At 52.3% G+C, this 20,868-nt stretch overlaps 1 protein-coding gene across 3 annotated transcripts in view; it reads left to right on the top strand.

The window, feature by feature from the left end:
- CSNK2A2 (casein kinase 2 alpha 2) overlaps window positions 1-15,940 on the top strand; it is a 30,304-nt gene extending 14,364 nt beyond the window's left edge. The window contains exons 4-12 of one of the 3 annotated variants that reach the window (XM_075766062.1): window positions 268-318; window positions 6,633-6,692; window positions 8,833-8,916; window positions 10,058-10,168; window positions 10,377-10,478; window positions 10,803-10,903; window positions 11,601-11,749; window positions 11,952-12,045; window positions 15,500-15,940. In XM_075766062.1, the coding sequence (XP_075622177.1) occupies window positions 268-318; window positions 6,633-6,692; window positions 8,833-8,916; window positions 10,058-10,168; window positions 10,377-10,478; window positions 10,803-10,903; window positions 11,601-11,749; window positions 11,952-12,028 (735 nt within the window). In that variant the 3' untranslated portion in view covers window positions 12,029-12,045; window positions 15,500-15,940. Of the gene's footprint in view, window positions 1-267; window positions 319-6,632; window positions 6,693-8,832; window positions 8,917-10,057; window positions 10,169-10,376; window positions 10,479-10,802; window positions 10,904-11,600; window positions 11,750-11,951; window positions 13,482-15,499 lie in introns of those variants that run through there. The other 2 variants (XM_075766061.1, XM_075766063.1) reach the window with 2 other exon arrangements.
- Window positions 15,941-20,868: the final 4,928 nt, after the last annotated feature.

Raw genomic sequence — 20,868 nt, 5'->3', positions numbered from 1 at the left:
CCTTAGCCCCTGCTGACTGTCTCTGCTCTGTCCACGGGGAGGAACAGCACTGGCCAAAATGCCGTGTTGTGGTGCTTGCTGCATGGTGTATAAGCAGAGCTTGCCTCTGCCCGCCGTGGGAGCGGGGCTGTGTGTCTCTCACTGTCCCGCTCCTGTCCTGCTCTCCAGAGAGGATTGGGCGGGAAGCAAAAGCTTTCTCAGGTCTCTTGGAGTAAAGAAAGGTCAAGAGGGTGTTTTAATCCATGACTCTCTCTCTCTCTCTTGCAGTCAAAGACCCCTGCTCTGGTGTTTGAGTACATCAATAACACAGATTTTAAGGTGAGTGTGCCTGAGTGTGGATGGGGGAGGCTTTCCATTTCTGTTAAGAGTGCTGTGATCTTGGGTTGTCAGATGTTCCTCAAGAGCTATGGGGGGAGTTTGGGGTTTTCACCTATGTCAGCTTCACCTTCCTTTCCCCATTTAAATCAGAAACCTGTAAATAGGCTCTAGAAGAGAAGGAATATAAAGCTTGTGTGATGAATCTCCTCCCAACTTTGAGGAGTAAGTTCAACAGGTTAGATATTCTTACTCTCCTCTCAATTTAGTAATTACTGCTGGGCTTATATATTCAGCCCAAGTTCATCTCTGTGCTGCAATGTTGTATTTACAGCGGTGCACTTGATGGAGTAGATGACACCAATTTGTGCTGGAATCCTTCAGACCTGGGGACTGTGGGGTGGCAGAGGCTGGAGAGCATGTCTCCCACTGCCAGTGGGCCTGGTAGTGGAGGACTGAGCAGTCTTGAATACATCTTAAGAGCTTTTCTGCTTGCCTGAGGCTACAGCATATTCCCTGGCTCTTCTTATTTTTTGGGAGCTCCAAGTTGTATTACTCCTTCCCGAAACGGAGGTCCTTCTGTCTGAGTGCAGCTGCGGCTGCCCATGCTACTGAAATGCTGCTGGATGGCAGCAGTGCGCCCGTACACAAAAGGGATGTTTAATTAGCAGCCACACCTATTTTAATGGTATCCTTGCTTCCCCTACGTGAATCTTTACCCTAAGTCATTAAGTCAGTGGTGGAGAATTAATTGAGCAGTTACCATTAGAAAGCCAGCAGTCATCCCCTCCTGCGCTGTTCAGAGATCTCTAGTTCCACATTATGGGACGGTGCTTTTTTCTTTCCTGTTTGTGCCAGAACATTATGTAGGTACACGCTTCGTAGGATGCAGCTTCAGCAGATACACCAAACACCTGGGTTGGTGTTGGTGGAAAAGCAGCAGCTTGTCAGCTGGCCCGCAGACCCATGCGTGATGCAAGGTGGCACGCGTTGTTTCCCTGGGGTTGTCTGTCCCTCTGGAGGGAGCTGAATCTTGCTGGGTGGGCCCTTGTGCATAGCCAGAGCTGCAGCCATGCTGGCAGTTGTGGTCTTAGTGGTATTTAATCTTACGTAGAGACTTACTGCAGAGGCTAGAATAATAGTAACTTGCAGCAGCGTCTGCCCTGACAGCTCTGGGCGGGGAGATGAGTGTTGCCTCCATCAAGTAAACAGCCATGAGAGGAGTGCTGTGTGGTGACCTTTCCAGGCTAATTAAAGCTGCATTGGTTTGTCTGGGCTTCACTGACATCAGCTGGGCGACCAGTGTCGCATGTATGCTGGGAACATGGCCCTCCGCTTCTCCTGGTGACCCAGGGACTCTTTGTAAGGCTGATCCTGGAAGTTTCTAACTTTCTATTTAGAGGTGGCTTTTTTTAAAAAAAGAATTATTTTTAATACATGGCTTTAGATAAAACAGGTTGCTAGAGCAGTGGCACACCTCACTGGGGATCATTTTGTCTGTCTCCTAGTCAAAATATGATTACAATACTCTGTCATGTCCTTAGAGGAAAAAATTATCGTCAAAGTAACTGAAATATGTTCACAAAGTGGAGTAGTTACTTGAGACTGGTGGCCAACAGGGACCTTTAACTGAAAAACACAGGGCTTGGAGTACATGGTAGGTCAGCCATCCCAGCCATGCTGAGAGCCATCGCAGGCACTGTTGCAGCCAGGAAGGTAACGTTGGTCTGGCCACAGCAAAAGTGACAGTGCTCGGCTCTGGCTGTTGCATTAGAAACAGCTAATAAGTTTGGAGCAGATAATTTCTAGGCTCCTAGGAGAAAGCCTGGTTCCTCGAGGAAATCCAGATTCACAGCTGTACAGGTCCAAGACAGAAAGTATTGATGCTTTTGATGCTGATTGGTACAAGGCAGGAATAACTTGTCTTGGAAATGCAAGCGTGTCCCCCAGGGCAAGCATTATGGCTGTTCATGTTCAGGGCTTATTTGTAACCTGGATTTCACTAGCTATGTATGGGGCGTGTGGGTTACTTGAGCTCCACTCCCATGAGCTCGGCTCCCTATTTGGGTAGGTTCTTGGCGCCGCAGCTAACTGACAGATTACGGACCTGCTGCTACTCACGGGTACCTGTGGATACCTCCTATACGGGGGCTCCCACGCTGTCTCTTCCCTTGCTCTGAAGTGCCCTTGCCAAGCAGAAAGTGCAGAGAATAGATGAGACCACTTGTGTTGGAGGTCTTGGCTTGTGCCAATATGCTGCTTCCTCTATACCTGAAGCAGCTGGAGAGCACCCAGCCATTGTCCCCTCTGCTCCACAGTTCTGATCTCCCAGGGCAGCCAAATTCTGCTGGAGTTGAGGTACACGAGCTAATCCTGGTGACAGGGACCTCTTCTCTTTGTTTTGAGGTGGCTGCTGCTGCTCTGCCCATCTCTGCATTGGCTTCCAGGTTCAGCAGTACTGATGAGTACCGTGTACCTTGCTGGCAAATCGCCTTCAGGGGGTATGAGGGGAGCAGCTTATGTACAGCAGGCTGTTACTGACCACTTTACACGATTGTGTTTTTCTCTGTCCTGTTGGGAATAGTTTCTCACAAGCTTGGATGTCTCCTCAGTGGTCTCCTTTCTGACAGTTTCTTTCCTTCAACATTATTTTTTGCTTAATGTTGTTAGTACTTTCACCCCTTTGCCCATTCAAGTGGCAGGACGCTATTCATGTCCATGCAGCCGTGAAAAAGGCTGCTGGGTTTCCTTGGCTATCTGTGGACGGGTAGAAACTGCACTTCTGTGGGGCCTAAGCCGTGGCTGTGAATGATTCTGGATCAGAAACGCAAGCTTGTATTCTACATGGTTTGGCTATTTTTAAATGACAGTGTAAAGGAGACTTAGGTGATACCTCCCTAGAGCTGATTACATTTTCTTAAATTACCTGGCTGCATCCCTTCTGAAAGCAGCAGCTCTGTACTTGCAGGGATGATGAGGTGGAACTAGACTAAAGGCATATTCTGCCATGTGAGGACAGCAGCTTGTGTACGGGGCTAGTATTTCTCTTCAGACCTACTGTATTACTTGCCATCTGTGAGCACTCAAGCTACCCACAGTCATCTGCCTTAAATGATAGCTGCGCTGCAGAGCCATGCAGTCAACTGAGTAACCGTCAGTGAAATTAAATGTCTTTTGCTAATTGGGTTTCAAACTAGAAATGAGACTCCTGTCCTTCAACCACCATCAGCTGTCACATATTTTGTGTAGTTCATGAGCGTACCCGATGCTGTGCCTTTCTTTGCCCTGAAGAGGCAAATCCCTCAGGGAGAGAAGGGGGCAGAAGAAGGGGTCTCCAGGAGCAGTGCTGGGTTGGGTTTGCTATTTTGTTCTTAAAACACACTGGCAGGTTTGCAGCTGAAGAGGAGGAGATGGGCAAGAAAGGTGAGCGATGAAAGGTTGCTTCAGGATGTTCAGCCTGTTGGAGTTGTGGTGACAGAGAGCTGTTGAGTCAAATCTTCCACTTTGTGTACACCTCAGTGAATTTTCAGGCCAAGTTGCTGTGAGGGAAGTGTCTGTGGTTTATCCTAACCTATCCGAAGTTAGTTTAAAAAATAGTTGTTGCCCTGCATAGGTGATGCAGAAGTATGAAAGATTCTTCTCCCTTGCATGGCTGCCGAGGCCAGGATGCTTTGGGAGCTTCCTTGTCTTTTGCTGCTGCCTGCCCTGCACCCCAGAGCAGTATCTCTCTCATAGAATCATAGAATGGTTTGGGTTGGAAGGGACCTTAAAGATCATCTAGTTCCAACCCCCCTGCTGCGGGCAGGGACACCCTCCACTAGACCACGTTGCCCAAAGCCTCATCCAGCCTGGTCTTAAACACTTCCAGGGATGGGGCCTCTACAACCTCTCGGGGCAACCTGTTCCAGTACCTCTCCTCCGACAGCTCCTTGCAGCCACCCTGTTGCTTTGCAGATGCTGCTTCCTGCATGTAGCCAGCTGCGTTGCTTGCTCAAGGGAGAAGAATAAGCGTTTAACATCCATCAGTCCCATGGAGGCATGTCTCTGCCTCCTCGGTCACTAACGGGATTAGTTTACGATTGGCTGTGTGATACGTGCCAAAATATCACCAAAAGCTGGAGAGGGGTGGAGGCTGCCTGTGGGTGAGTTTGGCCTTTCCTCGTGCTCTGTATGGAGAGCGGAGACCAGCCCAGGTCTGTAAGGCCTCATGCAGTCAGCGCTGGCAGCTAGCTCAGCAGATGTTTGAGCTGGGTCTGAGCGATCCCCACAGGGATGTGTCTGGTAGGTTTACTCCAAAGAGCCAGCTGTAAGAGCAGAGCAGGGCACTTGTCTGTAAAGGAGGTGTCTGCTCTCCCCTGGTAGGCTGGGCAAAGGGGATTTGGAGCCTGCTGTCAAAGCCTTCTTGGGGCAGCTGCTCTGCGGGGCCCACTTGCAGTGGAAACCTTGGCTCAGTCCTTCAAAGCCTTTTGCGTTCACCAGCTGCCTGCAGCGGGGCTGAGCACGCTCCTGCAGGGACTGTTCCCCACAGTCGGGGGAACAGCGGAGTCCGGGCGCTGCTAGCCATGCTGTTGGCCTTGGCACAGCGAGAGGGTCAGAGGTGCTGAAGGCTGCAAGTCAGAGAAGCGACACCATCATGGGCCTGCGAAGAAAGGCCATCCCCTTCCATCCCCTCCCTGTTTACAGGCAGCAAGAGGCAGAGGAGCCAGGGAATGGAGAAAATAGGTTCTAGCCGTGTTCTGCCACTGCCTCTCCTTCCTTCCCCAGGTGCACTGATGTTGCCAGGGGAAGTTGAACAGGGTGGTAATTCCCAGAAAGATGTTTTAAGCATCTCTGTTCTCCCCATAGTGTTTGTTACCTAAGCAAGCCATATAAACAAACTCTTGGAAGGGCTCGGCTGTCGTCTGCTGGCCCTGGGACATGCATCAGAGCCATGCGCAACCACCAGGAAATCTGTCCCTGTGTAGCTTGTGGCTATGTCTTTTTTGCTTCCTTGCTCACTTGTTTGCTTCAGTGAGTTGCTCCAAAGTGTTAGGATCATCCCAGCTCATGAGAATCCAATGCAGCTTGTGTCCCAGAGGCTGTTGAAGCTCTGCGTGTGTAAGTGACACTTGTACATTGTTAAATGATTTCCCAGAGCAGTGCTGGGGGTGGTGGGGCTGGTCCTAAGTAAGGCACAATCCTGAGGATCTCAGCATGGGCCTGTAGGGGATCCGGGGCCAGAGCTGCTTTCTTGGAATGTGAATTTCAATCCCTTGCTCTGGGATTTTTCCTGAAGCTGCCAAGTGGTGCCCATGACAGCAGCTGGCTCCAGTGCTGATGCAATCGGTGATTTGACTGAGCTGTGAGATGATCCTTGTTAGAAAGGGCAGAGGGGTCTGGTCCTACTGCTGCCCTGTGAATGTCCTTCCTTGCCCTGCCCTGGCATCTTGCCTTGCTTTCCCTGGACAAGAGCACAGCCCAATGGGGTCAGGCTGGCACCGTTGCCAATGATAGATATAGAGCAGCAGGCAAACTTGGGGCCAGTTGTGATCTGGCATGAGAGAGCAGCAGGATGCTGAGTTCTCCAGTGACAGCGCTGGTGGCACGGTGCGGGTTAAAGTGCACCCTGGATCTTTGTCACTTCCGCATGAGTAGCCGCAGAAGGACACAGAGGAGAGGAGAGTGGTAAATGTGTGCTGGCAACAGACGCTTCCCTGAGACTCTGAACTGTGCTCTTCTTGGCCCCGCAAACGTTTCTGTGCTGTTGAGTTGCATTAGCCTTTATCCTGGGGTAGAGGGGAGCTTCTGCAGCTCTGAGGCTGTCTCTACCCTTTGTGCTTCCCCACCCCATGCTCCTTTAAGTTAATATTTTCCTCTCCCTGCCCCACCTTGAGCACTAGGAAGCCTTGCTCGTGTGTTCCCAGCCTGCCTGCTCTGAACGCTGTTATCCATGTTGTCAAGTCACCGTGATGACTTTGCATGTGAACAGAGAGTCAAGATCATCTGTGCCAACTCCAGCATGTGCTGAAGGGCTTGCTGTTTTCTCCGTGGACAGACAGCCTGCCTCTCTCCTGCTGGAAAGAAGTCGTGACAGGTCTGAATGATCCCAGTAGCATTTCACAGGAGCTCTTGCAGCCTTTGTGGATTTCCTAGCGTGTAGCCCTGGCAGGTCTGAGACCAGAACAGCCCTTGGGAGTGGCAGGATTCACAGGGGATCTGGAATGGGGTTGGTGATTGGAGGCAGGTAGGGTGCAGGAAATGAAACTAATCAAAATCTGGAGTATTTATTTTTGTTTCTCTTTTTTTTTTTTTCCCCTCCCTCCCCACATCTGTTTCAGCAACTGTACCAGATCCTGACAGACTTTGATATTCGGTTTTATATGTATGAGCTGCTGAAGGTGAGTGGCATTGCATCTGGCAGTCTGGATGTGGAGACCAGGAATGAGAGGCAGTAGCGGGGCTCACGGGCGGCGCTACTAAGCGGTTACTTCTCTTGTGTTCAATGCAGAATCCATGTCTCATAACCTGGGAAGGTTTGGGAAGAGATCTGGTTACCTGGCTTGTTGCTGTGAGGTATTACAGCCAAAGTGGGGACCTTTGGTCACCTCCAAGGAGTCTCTTGATTCTCTGGGGATTCTTTCCCCATGAAGCATTTGTGATTGTTAGCGGCCGGGTGGAGATGTGCTTGCTTTCCCTCTTTTTTTTTAGCACTGTTGGGCTGTTACAAGGAAAATCGGCTCCCTCCCAGCCAGACCCAGTACAAGCGCCAAGAAGTGTTTGCAGGGCTGGGTAACTGGGGACTCTTTAGCACACTAGGGAGAGCAGAAGGTAGGAGGGATTGCTCGCTCCAGGCTTTCTTCTGCTGCGGTATTCCAATGCAGCTCCAGAAGGTGACTTCTGGCCACTTGGTTTTAGACCCCTGTGTCTCTTGAGTGGGAGATCTAGGACACTTCAAGAACAAGCTGGCCAGCTCAGTGCCTCGTGGTCACAGAACCCCATGGATTCTTGGGGGGGAACGAAACTTCTGGTTACGCTGGCTGTTATATGTCGATGTAACACTGGTATTTTCCTTTGAGACTTCCCAGCCAAAGCTTTCCCTGCCCCTCTGACAAAGGGTGAGGAGTGCCTAGCACTCTTAACTAACCTAGCTTGCACCTCCCCATGGAAATGCTTACGGAGCCATGTGGCAGATCTGTGAGATCTGCTGCACTGTCTCTCTGGGGTCTCTGGCTGCAGGACGCGGGAAGCAGCAGGGTGTTAGGGAGAGCTTATAGGTTTCGGCTGATCCCAGGGCTGTTCTGTGCTGACCCGCTGGAGCAGCAGTGTGACGGTGTCAGGTCCTAGCAGGCCCTCGGGACTTCTGGGCTGGCACTTTGCAGGTTCCTTGCCTCTGGAAATGAGTGGGACAGGCTAGGGAAACCCCTTTGTGCTCCAGGACTTGGTGACTGTGGAGACTTCCTGAAAAAGATCCTGAAAAAGGCTTAAGGGAGGCTGCACCCTCGGACTTGCTGCACCTCTCTGCAAGGGAAAGACCTTCCTACTGAAGGTTGGAGGGAGCCTGAGGCAGCCCAGGATTAGGGTGTGAGGGGTGATGAGGCTTAAATGATCCAACCTTGGGACAAGCAAGACACTAGAACAGCTTCACCCCTGGAAGCAGTTTTTCCAACCTGTTATAGATCTCCCATACTGGAGATCCCAGGACCACCATTTGCTGTGACTGTGGTTGGTTGTGAGGCCACGTGTCATTGCAGGGATATTTTCTGAGGCCTTGCGGCAGGGGCCCAAGGACAGTGTTACTTCCCTGACACTGATGTCTTGGGTATTGAATGACTGCAGGCTGTCCCCTCCCTCTGTGCTGCTGGAGATCTCACAGCATCTGATAGATGTTGATGGATAGATCTCCCTCCCCCTTAGAGATGAGAAAACAACATTCTCACCCCATTGCTCAAGGGAACAGCTGCCTTGGGGGGCGAGTGGTGCAAGGTCACGGAGCTGGAGAGTTAGTGTGCTCCTGTCTTTGAGCTTTAAGCAGCATCGCTCTACCTCACACGTTATTACTTGCCTTTTGTAAGTGCAGATTTGGCTTCAATGAGCAGGGCAGAGGTGACTTTCTAGCTTAAGTGTGGTTTGGGACACAGGTGGAAAGCTGCGCTGGAAGGCCACAACACTGTATGCATGTAAGAGTCATCCCATTCTGGGGAAGACAGTGTGACCTAGAGAGCACAGGGCTACCTAGGTTGGAGCATTGGGCTTGTCACCAGGTGGGACACCTCTCTGCATCATGTCCTTCAAAGACTGTGCGGGGAAGGCTGTTCCAGGACCTGTGACTGCAGTAGGACACGAGGTCAATGCAGTCTTGTTGCCAGCTTGTCACTTCATCACGTGCAGCATAATAGCTGAAAATGCCAGTTTCTTATGCCGGGGTTGCAGCACTTCCTTGCGGATGGGGCACTCTTGCTCCTGGACGAGAACTGTTGTATTGTTAATGCAGCGCCTGTGGTTACAGACGTGTCTAATGTATGTGCGTGTGTCTGCCAGGCCCTGGATTACTGTCACAGCATGGGGATCATGCACAGGGACGTCAAACCCCACAACGTCATGATAGACCACCAACAGAAAAAGGTACTGTGGCACCAGGGCTTAAAGCAGTTTTTTTCTGAGGGAAACTTGAAATTCTGCCACCTCTGTACCCGTAGCCTGGGCAGCTGTACTTACCCCTGTAACCTTTCTTTACTGGCTCCCCTCCACTCGTGCCTGCGTCAGGAGATCGCTAAAGTCCCACTGGGGAGCACTGCAGTGGGAGTCCGTGGCTTGGAGGTTGCTCTTGCCCCCAGCCAGCTATACTGGGTTCCTTTGCTGAGAGGAGCAGATCTGGGTTGTTCATCTCCATCTGGGGAGGTGTGGCAGTAGGGTGCAGAGGCCTTGGACAGAAGGGTGGCCTTCTCTGAAATACACGTGGATATTTTTACCTAGGGAACATCAGCTCCTCCTGCAGTACAGGCTGCTTGTCCCACAGTGGCTGCCTCACTTCTGGGACATGCTAGTCAGATCACAGGAAACGTTTGTACCCAGCTCACTACCATGGAGCTTCCCCACTCCGTCATGGTACTTGTCCCTCATTGGGTGCTGTGTGTACCTGTCTCCCCAGGGACCTGGGATTTGCAGCAGCGAATTAATTGCTGGTCCACATGTCCTTCCCTGTCAGTCAGTGGTGGCTGTACAGGCAAGGCAAGGTTTATAAGGAGGGGGAAATCTCTTACTAGACCCGCTGTCCTTCAGTAGCATGGCAGGTTGTCTGTCCCTGCGGCTGCGGGGTAGATGGTCTGCCTTGCAGGCTGTGGTGGGCTCCCCTCCTACCCTGTTCCCTGCTCTCAGCCCCCAGTTAAAATCAATGCTGCCTTCAGCCCAGCCCCTCTAAAGGGTGGGATAAGACAGCTGGCTTTTGCCTGTTCACTAGTATGCAAGACCTGTCTGCTGCGGCCGATGGTGCTGGTAAGGAGCCAGTTGCCCAGGAGCAACAGTATGCTTGGATTCAGGAGGCAGAGGAGCTCTCTAAGCTGGGCTTTGCCCCACCAGCTGGTGATAGGGGGAGGAGAAGAGCCTGACCAGAGCACTGCTGAGAGCATCTCCTGTCCTCTCAGGACCATCCTGCATCCCGGGCTCCACGCTTGCATCACAGGATGGAGAGGTTTGGCCAACATGGCTTCACCTAGCCAGCTCATACCAAGGCTCCTGACTCTGTGTCTCTTTATCACATGTTCAGCTGCGGCTCATAGACTGGGGTCTGGCCGAATTCTACCATCCAGCTCAGGAATACAATGTCCGTGTGGCCTCTAGGTACTTCAAAGGACCGGAGCTCCTTGTGGACTACCAAGTAAGAGTCTGCCTCCTTGCTAGCCGGTGATACCACTTGTGGTTGCACTTTGGCCACCTTTGGGTTGTCTGGTTTTGCCTGCCAGGGCATTGCCTGGATTGGAAAGAGGCTGACTGTGAAGGGAAAAGGCTGAGGTTGCCTGTGCAGCTGGGGAACCAGGCCATGGTGAGTGTGCCTTTTCTGACAGCTTCTCCTTTCTCCCCCCCAGATGTATGACTACAGCTTAGACATGTGGAGTTTAGGCTGCATGCTGGCAAGCATGATCTTCCGAAAGGAGCCCTTCTTCCATGGCCAGGACAACTATGACCAGGTAAAGGCTTTGCTACCTGGCTTATTTCATGAGATGTTTGTCACCGCCTCATCTCTGTGTGTATAGCGGGGAGATTCTGGGGATCAGACCACCAGGCTGGGAGGATGTTGCTACGTGCTTAGTTGAGCCATCTGGGATTATGCTTCACTGCCTTGTATAGGAGACTTGTTTTCTGCATATGTTGCAAAAAATAAGTTTCAAGGGAGATATTCCTTCCATCTGGGATGTTTCCAGAAGGAGAGCTTTTAGATTTGGGCAGCTCTGCCTCTGCAAAAGAGTGGTGGCCTACCCGTGTGCTATCACTCAATATGCCTCTTGTTCCAGCTGGTTCGCATCGCAAAGGTCCTCGGCACAGATGAGCTGTATGGGTATCTCAAGAAGTACCACATAGAACTGGACCCGCACTTCAATGATATCCTGGGCCAGTAAGTGGAGAAGTGAAATGCTGCCTTTTTTCCTTGTAACACAGAGAGGGAAATAAACTGATGTCCATCCCCTTGAAGGACTCTCAGCAAAGACCTGCTTTGATCTTCTGGGTCACAATGCTGCCTGCAGGCCTCCCATCTGGCTGCTCATGTCATCTCAGGAGGTCACTGCAATGCAGGCTCTTTCTTCTTGCCTCTCCCATGATCCATGAGCCATCCCCTGTTTCTTCCTTCTCCTGCTTCTTGACATGCTAGAAGTGGAGATGTAGACACTGGAGTTGAGTGTGGGCTGAGGGGCTCAAAATCTCCCAGTTGAGATTTCTGAAAAGGACAAGAGGTGGATGGGATAGTGAGGACAGGTTCTGTGAGGCTGGCTGGCAAGCCAGAGCACTTCTGGTCCTAAGGGTGTCACCCTGCGTGCTGCATGCTGCCATCTCGTCCCTGTAGACAGAAGAGAATGTGTAATAATGTGCCTTTCCAAGGCATAGGACATCTGCACAATTGTGTACCTAAAGAAGGGGGTTTTCTCCCTTCAGCAAGTGTTTGCCAAGCGGTAGCTTGTGCAAGGAAGAGCTGTAGACAGTGTCCATCGCAGCCACCTTTTCTTAGAAGTGGATAGTGGCAAGTGATTCCCCCGGCACCTTTGGGTACTGCTGTGCTGGTCAGAGCTGGGCAGTGACATCTGCTCCCTTTGCAGGCATTCCCGGAAGCGCTGGGAGAACTTCATCCACAGTGAGAACAGACATCTGGTCAGTCCTGAAGTCCTAGACCTCCTGGACAAGCTCCTGCGATATGACCATCAACAGAGGCTGACTGCCAAAGAGGCGATGGAGCACCCCTATTTCTGTGAGTCCATGGAGAAGCTGGGGCCAGCTGGGATGGAGAGGGGTCCTGGCTTGTGAGGGCAAATTGCAGCTCCATACTCTGGGAAAGCCTTAGCAGCTCTGTAGGTTTTTGAGGACAGTTTCTCTGGAAGGGTTTGCCGGGGTGGAGCTTCCCCTTTATTAAACGCTGTTTCCCTTTCCTGCCTGCTCTGTGTCTCCTGCAGATCCAGTGGTGAAGGAGCAGTCTCAGCCCAGCTCAGAAAATGCTGTGCTCTCCAGTGGCCTGACAACAGCACGATGAAGACTGGAAAACGACGGGTAATTCAAGATGTTTACAAATAAAAAAAAAACCTTCAGTCACACAGTGAAGGGAAAAGAACCAAGGACCCCCCCCCCCCTCCTTCCCCTCCCCTTTATACTTGGCAGAAATCTAACCTTGGGGGGGGTCATAAACCTCAGTTCCTCTCTGGTGGTTGTGGTTAATGTAACTCTAACCCTGTGGTACCAAAGCCCTGGGCAAATGGTCTTGCAAGAGCTAAACATGTAGTGATATCCCCAGGGCTCAACACAACTGATTCTGGTTCACATCTCTATGGATCCTTCTCTTCCTTCTCAGTCCAGCCTTCCCCACCGTGCTGGTGGGGACAAATTGGTCGTTCCACCATCAGCCCTTAGCATGCCTCTTTCTAAACATGCCTTTCTGACTTGTAGACTCTGGATGAACCAAATTCCGGCTGGGGGTCAGCAGGTGCAACTCTGTTTTGAGGTCCAACTCCTACTGCTCACTCTGGGCTTGAATTTGGCCCTTGAACTCCAGTTTCAATTGCAAATGCCGGGGCAGTTGGGGGGAGGGGGGAGGTTCAACAAAAGCCAGCCCACAAACCCAGCAGCATCTCAGGATTGGGTTGGAACATTAAAACGAAGGCACTGATCCGAGTTGCTGGGGAGAGGCAAGATCCCCCCCTCCAGGTGTGTTTGACAAAGGCTCGCTCTGAGAAGAAACTCAATAGATCTGCTTTGGAAACTTGTGAATGTGAGGGCTGCTCTTGTGGCAGGAGGGAGGAGGGACTACCCAGACTTTCCCACCGAGCTCAGGAAAGTCAGCGTTGCAAGACTTCTTGTGATAGGTGTGCAACCACGTACCTCATGACGTGGCTCCCATGAGAATTCATGCCAGAGGCAGACTCGTGCCAGAGCACGGCTCTGGAGCGGTTCAGTCCAGCACCGCAGGATGGAGGAGTGGAGAGGAGGCCAGGGAGGAGAGCGTGGGGACGGGGGGAGGATCAGCAAACAGCGGCGTGGTCTGTCGGGGAGGGGGCTGTGCAGCTACTGATCCAGGACTTGGGATCCCATGTAGTGTTTTAACAAAGTCAGCCGTTTGTTGAATTCTGGGGTGCCGATCCTGTTGCGGGGGGTGGGGGGTTCGTCTTGCGGGTTCTTTCATCAGATCCCTCGATGGCTTTATAGCCCCACAATTCACAGTTGCCTCCTCTACTTGTTCTGTGTGTAACTTCATCAAGTGGTTCTGGTGACACTCAAACCTAGAAGCTGGAGATAGTGTTTTCCCACCAGCACCTAAACACAGAATTTCCTTCTGCGGCATTGTCGAAATAGTTAATTTTTTATAAGGTTGCAATGTTTCTATTTGAAACATCTGTTTACATTCCATATTCCAATAAAGTTCTATTGGCATCGATAGCAGGTAAATCCATTTGTATAATTCACTGAAACCAATAAATATCTATACATCTGAATGTCTGCCGTCTCAAATCTATGGGATAGCCAGAAAGAGTGAGAGCTGAAGGCATTGCCTCCTCGAGGAGGTCAGGTTGGCTCCTCCAGCTGCTCTTGTCTGAGTATTTTGGGATCTTTGGTTGCAGTTCTTCATGCTGTCAGCCCTGAGAGTTCCACTGTGGCAGATTGTCCCTGCTTCCCCAGGGCCAGAGAGGAGGCCCAAGGTTTTGGGTACACGGCGTGGGAGTTGGCTGTTGTGGTACATTGGACTCAAACAGCCAGTGCCTGGGGTAGCTCAGTCTGTTACGTGGCTGGTCGGACAAGAAGTCCTCGATGCGTGGCTGGAAGTTGTGGGTTCCCCACGTGCTTGTCTCCTCTTGGCCTGGGTGGATGGCTTTTTCTAAAGATGTGCTGAGCAGGGAGTAGCTCTTCTTTCCTCCCGCTCTGGGATGCGACTGGTGCATGAGCTGTTATCCGTGTCTGGGCTGTGGAGCCATCTGGGGTGTTGCTGCCGTGCCACAGGGTCCTCGCTAACGTTAACTCTCCTGCAGATGTTGCTGAAGGCTTTGGCGAGTGTTTCCAGCGCTCTGTCCTTCCATCTGCCTGACCTACAGGTTGCCTGGCCTGAGAGGCATGGGGGTCTCTTGTGCTTTTAAAATGTGCTAATACCTAGCAAGGTTGTTTTGGGGTTTTAACATCGATTTCTGAACCGATTTTAAACATGTATTGAATTGCTCCATTGAGAAGAGGCAGGAGCGGATGTTTCTCGTGGCCTGCCCAATTTTCTATGGGAGAAACTTGCCTGTTTCCCAGCTTTTGTGTGTTGGCATTCCCAGCTCCCAGAGAGCCAAGGCAGAAGAGGTGTGGGGGAGAAGAACGGGTTCAGTGTGGGAATTTTGATAGGTGAAAAATGTTGATTGTTGTATATGAGCAGTTGACAGTGTCCAAACCTGACAGGTTTCAAGGTGGTGCTTTGGGAAATATCAGTTCTGTAAACCTGACATTATCAGAAATTATTTCTTGAAACCCTCAAGCGGAGGAAGAGGGATGCTCTTCCCAGCAAGTGAAATGGGTAAATGGCTTTCCCTGGTTGTGGTAACCAGAGAGGCTGGAACAACCTGCCCCGTATCTCCCCACATCCCTACCCAGCTCTAGGCCAGGATGAGCTGTGACGTTCATCCTGGAGGGAAAACTCAGCAGCTGAGTAAGCGTAGCCTGGGAGTGAGGAGGATGCGCAGTCTGCTGATCCCAGGGTGGTGTGGATGCTTGGCTGCAGCTCGGGCCGCTTCCTCTTCAGCATCCATGGGCCCTTCCAGCACTCAGAGCAGGAAACCCTGCTCTCCTCTGGACCTTAGCAAAGCGTTGTCCTGCCTGTGGGGACAGCCGGGAGCTGGAGATGACAGGGTCTTGTCCTTAGGAAGGAAGGAGGGTGGGTAACTTGCATCTTCATCTGCTTTCTCCTGGGGAAAGTTGGGAGAGTCCTGGCCTTTCAGCTGGCCTGGCCTCAGCTTTCTAGCAGAGGTAGAGCACGGGTTTGTCCAAGTGCCTTGTAAGAGCAAAGGCTCAAAAACAGAACTACGGCAGCCATTGGGGGATGAGGTAGGAGAGGGATGTGGTAAGTGGCTTCCCCATACCTGTTGGAAGTGTGCTGTGGTACGGGGGAAGCCTTTAGTGGGACTAGAGGAGATGTTTTAGGCGGTGAAGGGGGACTTAACCCAGGAGGGTGGGGAGAAAAAAGTCCAAACTTGTGTCTGGCTGCCCTTGAAAGTGCTGCTTTGCTGGACTGCGTCTCTCCCTTGCCTCGCTCAGCCCTCCCCTCCCCTCTCACCCTGCCATCCCTTCTAAACCAGGCTGAGGATCCCCCACTGTCCCCACATCCAGAGGGGCATGGAGGGTGCAGCCGGGCCTGGCCGGGAGCAGGGTGGCAGGGTGTGGGGCAGCGTGCCCGGCCACCTCCATTCACCTGGGACCAGAGGAGCTCTGTGTCGAGCTGGCAGTGCCCCGTGACGCTCACTTCCCTCCTCCCATCTCTCCTCAGGTCCGATGCTGTTGCTCCCAATTTTCCATAAGCAGAATGTGAACCAAATCAAACGTCCCATCAGCGCGTGTAGAGTGACGGCGGGCAGACTGCGCAGCGCGGGCAGGGCTGAGAGCGGGGCAGAACGCCTGGCTGGACGGTACTCACCTCTTTATGACCACAGCCCTTCTCTCCGAGTGTTAAAGGTTCTTCTGCCTTTGGTTCCTTGTTGAGCTCTTCCTGACCCAGAAAGCGTGGAAATGTGAAGGGTGTGCAAAGCAGTTGGTTAGTTGTTCCTTCCTCCATTCTGGCTGTTCCCCTCCAACCTCTGATGGACCAGTTAACCAGCTTGCGCCCATCTCTGCCAGGGTACAGGGGTGGCAGCGGATGTAGTATCACGATGGACAGTTCTATATTATAATTAAAAGAATTCTATATTGTTGAATAAAAGTTTTAAAAGAAGCATATGAGGAGCAGTATTCAGTGGGGAGGGAGCTGTGGGGCAGGACCAGCCCCACTGGAGGATGCTGGCAGTGTGAGCTGTTCCCTGTGCCCTGGCTAGGACAGGCTGGGCAAGGAGAGCGGGAGAAACTAGTTGTACAAAATCACTGCTGGCGGAGGCAAAGGAGCCACTTGCCACCTTTGGGGTGTCCTTCCTTAGGCCCCCACACTCTTCTGGAGGTGTCTGCCTGGGTAGCGGCCTGGGTGCCAGTGCTGGTACCTGCTTTTCTCAGGCCATGGGGCTTGGGCATGGCTCTGTCTCTGCACCCCAGGAGCTCCCGTCTCTTCCTCTTTCTTGGGCTGAGTCTCTCCTCCTCCTCTCCAGCACCATCACTGCAAAGCCCTGAGCTTGAAGCTCCTGCCCATGGGCCTCTGCATCGCAGGAATTCCCCTACAGATGTGGTGCTTCACCAGCAGCTCTTGGGAGAGCCTGGCTGCAATGCTGGTGGTTGTCCAAGCTGTGCTCTGGTCTTAGATGTTAACAGACCACTTGAAACTCTGGTCTAAAAACCTCCAGCTGGACTCTGTAGAACTGTACGTGGTCATTTCATAGAATCACAGACTGGTTTGGGTTGGAAAGGACCTTAAAGCCCATCCAGTTCCACCCCCCTGCCATGGGCAGGGACACCCTCCACTAGCCCAGGGTGCCCAAAGCCCCATCCAGCCTGGCCTTGAACACTGCCAGGGAGCCAGGGGCAGCCACAGCTTCTCAGGGCAACCTGTGCCAGGGCCTCACCACTCTCATCATAAAACATTTCTTCCTCGTGTCTAACCTAAACCTACCCTCTTTGAGTTTAAAACCATTGCCCCTTGTCCTGTCACTACAGGCCCTACAGGTAAAAGTCTGTCCCCATCTTTCCTGGACCCCCTTCAGGGACTGGAAGGGGCTCTAAGGTCTCCCCGCAGCCTTCTCTTCTCCAGGCTGAACAACCCCAACTCTCTCAGCCTGTCTCCATAGCAGAGGTGCTCCAGCCCTCGCATCATCTCCGTGGCCTCCTCTGGGCTCGCTCCACCAGCTCCATGTCCTTCTTGTGCTGGGGACCCCAGAGCTGGACACAGCACTGCAGGGGGGTCTCACCAGAGCGGAGCAGAGGGGCAGAATCCCCTCCCTCGACCTGCTGCTCACGCTGCTGGACACGCAGCCCAGGGCACGGTTGGCTTTTCTCTTCTGTTGTCCATTCCTTCACTTCCCATGTGTTTTTCCCTACAGTTTTCCCCTACACTGAAGCTGCCCAGGCTAAGGGTGCCTCTGAGACAAGGCTCTTGACTGGGAAAGGTAGACCTGTTGCCAGTTCCCAGGGAGGCGAGCTCGGGTAAGGTGAGCTGTGGGCTCCTGCTGGCACAGAAACCACACGGTGCTGCTCTCACCCAGCCCTGGGCAGTCGCTGTAGTGGAAATGCAGGAGTGAGTCTTCACACAAAGCCTGTGAGCGGTACGAGTGGAAATTTGCTGATGCCGCCCTTGTGCATCACACCTGGAGATGTGCTGGTGTGGGGCCGGGTGTGGACATGTACACCAGGTAAGTTCAAGCTATAGGTGTTGTGAGGCAGGGCTTTACCAAGACACGATGTCATGACAGCCCTGTTATATCCAGGACTGTGCTGATCTCTGGGGCCTAAATTCAGCAAGAAGCTTTTCTGGCTGGTGTAGATCTGGCCAGTGGCGAGAGCCTTTCCCTGCAGGAAGGAGCCCACGGCAGAGTCCACCTGAGGTCCACGCGTGCTGGGCAACGCTGAGCACATATGCCGAACTGAGGTCCCTGCAGCATGGTGGCACATCCAAGTGCTGTTGTTTCCTCATCCATCCCTCTCCTGACATTGTTGGGGCATGCCCCCCATTCCCACCTGCTGCAGCCCAGGTCCTCTCCAAGTCCACAGCTTGTCTCTAAAGGATGCTCTCAATGACTCTTCTTTTTTTAACTATTGCTTGTCAGAAATAAACTCTGCCTGCCCGGTTTTTGTCTTCAGTTTGTCAAGAGTCAGTAAGGTTTTTGTTCCTTCTTGCCCCTTGCTCCACTGTGACATCCATTGCACGGTGGTCCCACCAAGGCAGCGTGTCCTGCTTCCCTGACTTTCTCTGCCCAAGAGCTCCAGCATGTGCTGGCACTGTGTCCTGCACCCACTGATGTTTACGCTCCCCTGTTCTCTTCTGATCCCTCATCCAGCGGCAGTCCAGCTTCCTCCTCCTCCTTCTGCACTGCATGGAGCTCAGCCAGCATAAGGTCCAAAGCCTTCATCCAGGTTCCCTCAGCACCCAAAGCCACTTTTGCACCTTGCCTCCCCTTGCGTGTGGTGGCTGTGGATATCCTGCCCAATTCTCTTTTTGTTTTTCTCATTACAGCTGCCCTTCATCCAGTCCTGCTCCTGTAGGAGAATCCAGGCTGGGAGAGATGGCTGGGAGTCATCTGGACAAATCCCAGAATCTCACACTCCTTGCAGAAGTCATTGCTTTGTACTCAGTTTTGCCATGCAGTGAAGGCTTTTGGCTCACCAAGGTACCGACTGAATCAGGTTCTGGTTTTACTGGTCCACTGTCCTTTCAGCTGGCCCACTGGCCCTGGGCATCTGCTCTCCAGCGATGGCTTAAGCCCAGCTTAGGATTTCCCAGGCCATGGACCTGGACTGTGTGCTCCAGGGCAGACACAGACTTGGTGATGCTGGAGCGAGCTGCTACGTTTTGCCCTAGTGACTGCACCCAGCAATGTGAAACTTCAGAGGAGCAATGTTTCAGGAGCTTCCTGAAGATCTCATTCCTCTGAAGGCATCTGATTGCTGGGAACGCTGAAGGGTAGGAAATGCTTCAGTGGACAGTTATTTCTGGAGCAGGCAACCTCTGCTCACTTCTCGGACCAGATTATTCTCTTAGGATGGGCCTCTTCCTCCACCTGCTCCCCAAAATCCAATCCCTCTACACCCTGGGAATGAGGGTGCTGCAACACACCAACAGCTTCCTAGTCATCTTCCAGGTGAATAACATCAGTGTGTGTCTCACTGAAATACATCTTCCAGAGGCCTCTTTCCAAATACCAGCCTCGACTACTAAGATGTGTTAACGTCTCATTAGGCTTCTCTGTTTCTGCCCTCTCCTTTAGCCCGCACATGCCTGGCGAAGGAGGAGAGGCAATGGGTATTATTTTTCGTTAAAATTCATGGAGAACTAGGGACAATTTGCAACCACAACATATTTCCATGTACATTCACTTGCAGCAAAACATGACATTAAAATGGTAAGTGGAGAGCGTGTGAATGGGCAGGCTGTTCAGGAATGGCAGCTGGATATTTGTCCCAGTTGTCTCTTACCAGCTGATTAAGGGAAGAAGTTATTTAATTGTGCCATATAAAGTCAACCCGCTGACTAGATATAGCTGATCATTTCTAAATGCTGCCTTGCTTTTTGTATCTGCCACTCGTTTGTGCGAGGAATTGTAAAGGAAGGAGAAAGTGCTGCTAACCCAGGTGCTGTGAGGGACTGTGCGTTTGGGCGAGTCGGAGCGGTGGTAGCCCAAGGGAGAGAGAAGCACAACCAGCAGACGACGACGTGGTCGTTGGCAGGATTTGGATAGGGCATTAGCTAGCAACAAGAGCTACGCAGCGGCCTGGAGTGAAACTGCAGGACCGTAAAGCTGTACATCAGCCCACGCCTTATATCGCCAAGGTACTGCATCTCATCCTGGCTCACAGAAAGAAAAGAAAAAAAAAAAAGCACATTTCTTTGCAGTCATACAGTAAAAGACAAGGATTGTTGCTGGCACAGTTATCTCAGAGCGTGAAGATGAACATACTCCAACAGATAAAGCTTTCTACTGCAGGCTAGGCCAGAGCTGCAAGCAATAACAATTTAAAAGGAGGAAGTAAACAGCATGAAAAATTAGGGTTGTGCAGTGTACACTGCCGCTTCTTGCTCGTGCTCAGATAAGGGCTCCTTCTGAAGATGAACTCGGCTCGGCTCGTGTCCCTGTGCCACAGAGATTTCCTGGACAAACAGACGGTCCCTTGGCAGCCAGGCAGCAGACGCAGCAGGAACAGGGCTCTGCCCACCTGTGTGCTCGTGCGCGAGGAGTTTTGAGAGTCCTGGTTGCAGAGGGTTTCACTGACCGGTACCAGCAAAGGGCAGAGGCACCATTTTGGCTTGAGCAGCGGCAGGTGGTAGAAGGCAGGGAGGGGGCATGCAGCCACATCACATCATCTCTTTCTCACACCCATGGGAAGCTGCTTTGGTTTCTTGCCTTTGGGAAAGGTTTGGTGGTTTGTTTTTTTCCCAGGGGTTCACTCCTCAGGTGCCTTTATTTGCTTGAGCAAATACACTCATGCTTGGGTTTCAGTACCGCACGCGCTGAGCTGGTACCCGCCAGCCGTCGGCAGGGTCTGACACAGCCCGTGCTGCCCCCCGACAGCGCCTGCCCGCCTCCCAGCAGTGCGCACTGCAGTCCCTCGGTGGGTACGCGGTATTCCTGGGCCCGGGGGGTGCTGCTTCTCCAGGAGGGTAAAGATGCTCCTTTCCACTAATCAAAAACCCCAGATCTCCAGGTGGGCACAGATTGGCACCTTCCCACTTAGAAAGTCAGGCAGCTGGAGCTGCTACCCCTCTGCGCTGGGAGGAGACCCTTGCACAGTGCTGGTGGCCCTGCTCGGCTTAGAGCATCACGCAGAAGCTGGAGGTATTGCAGTAATAGCGCTGCTGTGTTTGAGAGCTTTCCTGCCCCTTCCTACCACTGCGTCTGGTCCGCCTCATGACAGGCATCTCTGGTGCCAGCGAGTGCAGGATCTGGCCCATTTCCCCGTGGAGACGGAGCGGTTCTGACCTGAAATGCTGTCTGAGGAGAAGCCACCGCGAAAGCAAGCATGATGCAGGGCTGGGACAGCCTCCTGCACCGGCCGATGCGCAGGAGG

The sequence above is a fragment of the Balearica regulorum genome, chromosome 13, assembly GCF_011004875.1.
Source record: "Balearica regulorum gibbericeps isolate bBalReg1 chromosome 13, bBalReg1.pri, whole genome shotgun sequence".
Lineage (NCBI taxonomy): Eukaryota > Metazoa > Chordata > Aves > Gruiformes > Gruidae > Balearica > Balearica regulorum.
Note: the sequence above shows the minus strand (reverse complement) of the source record. Positions and strands in the feature narration are given on the sequence as shown.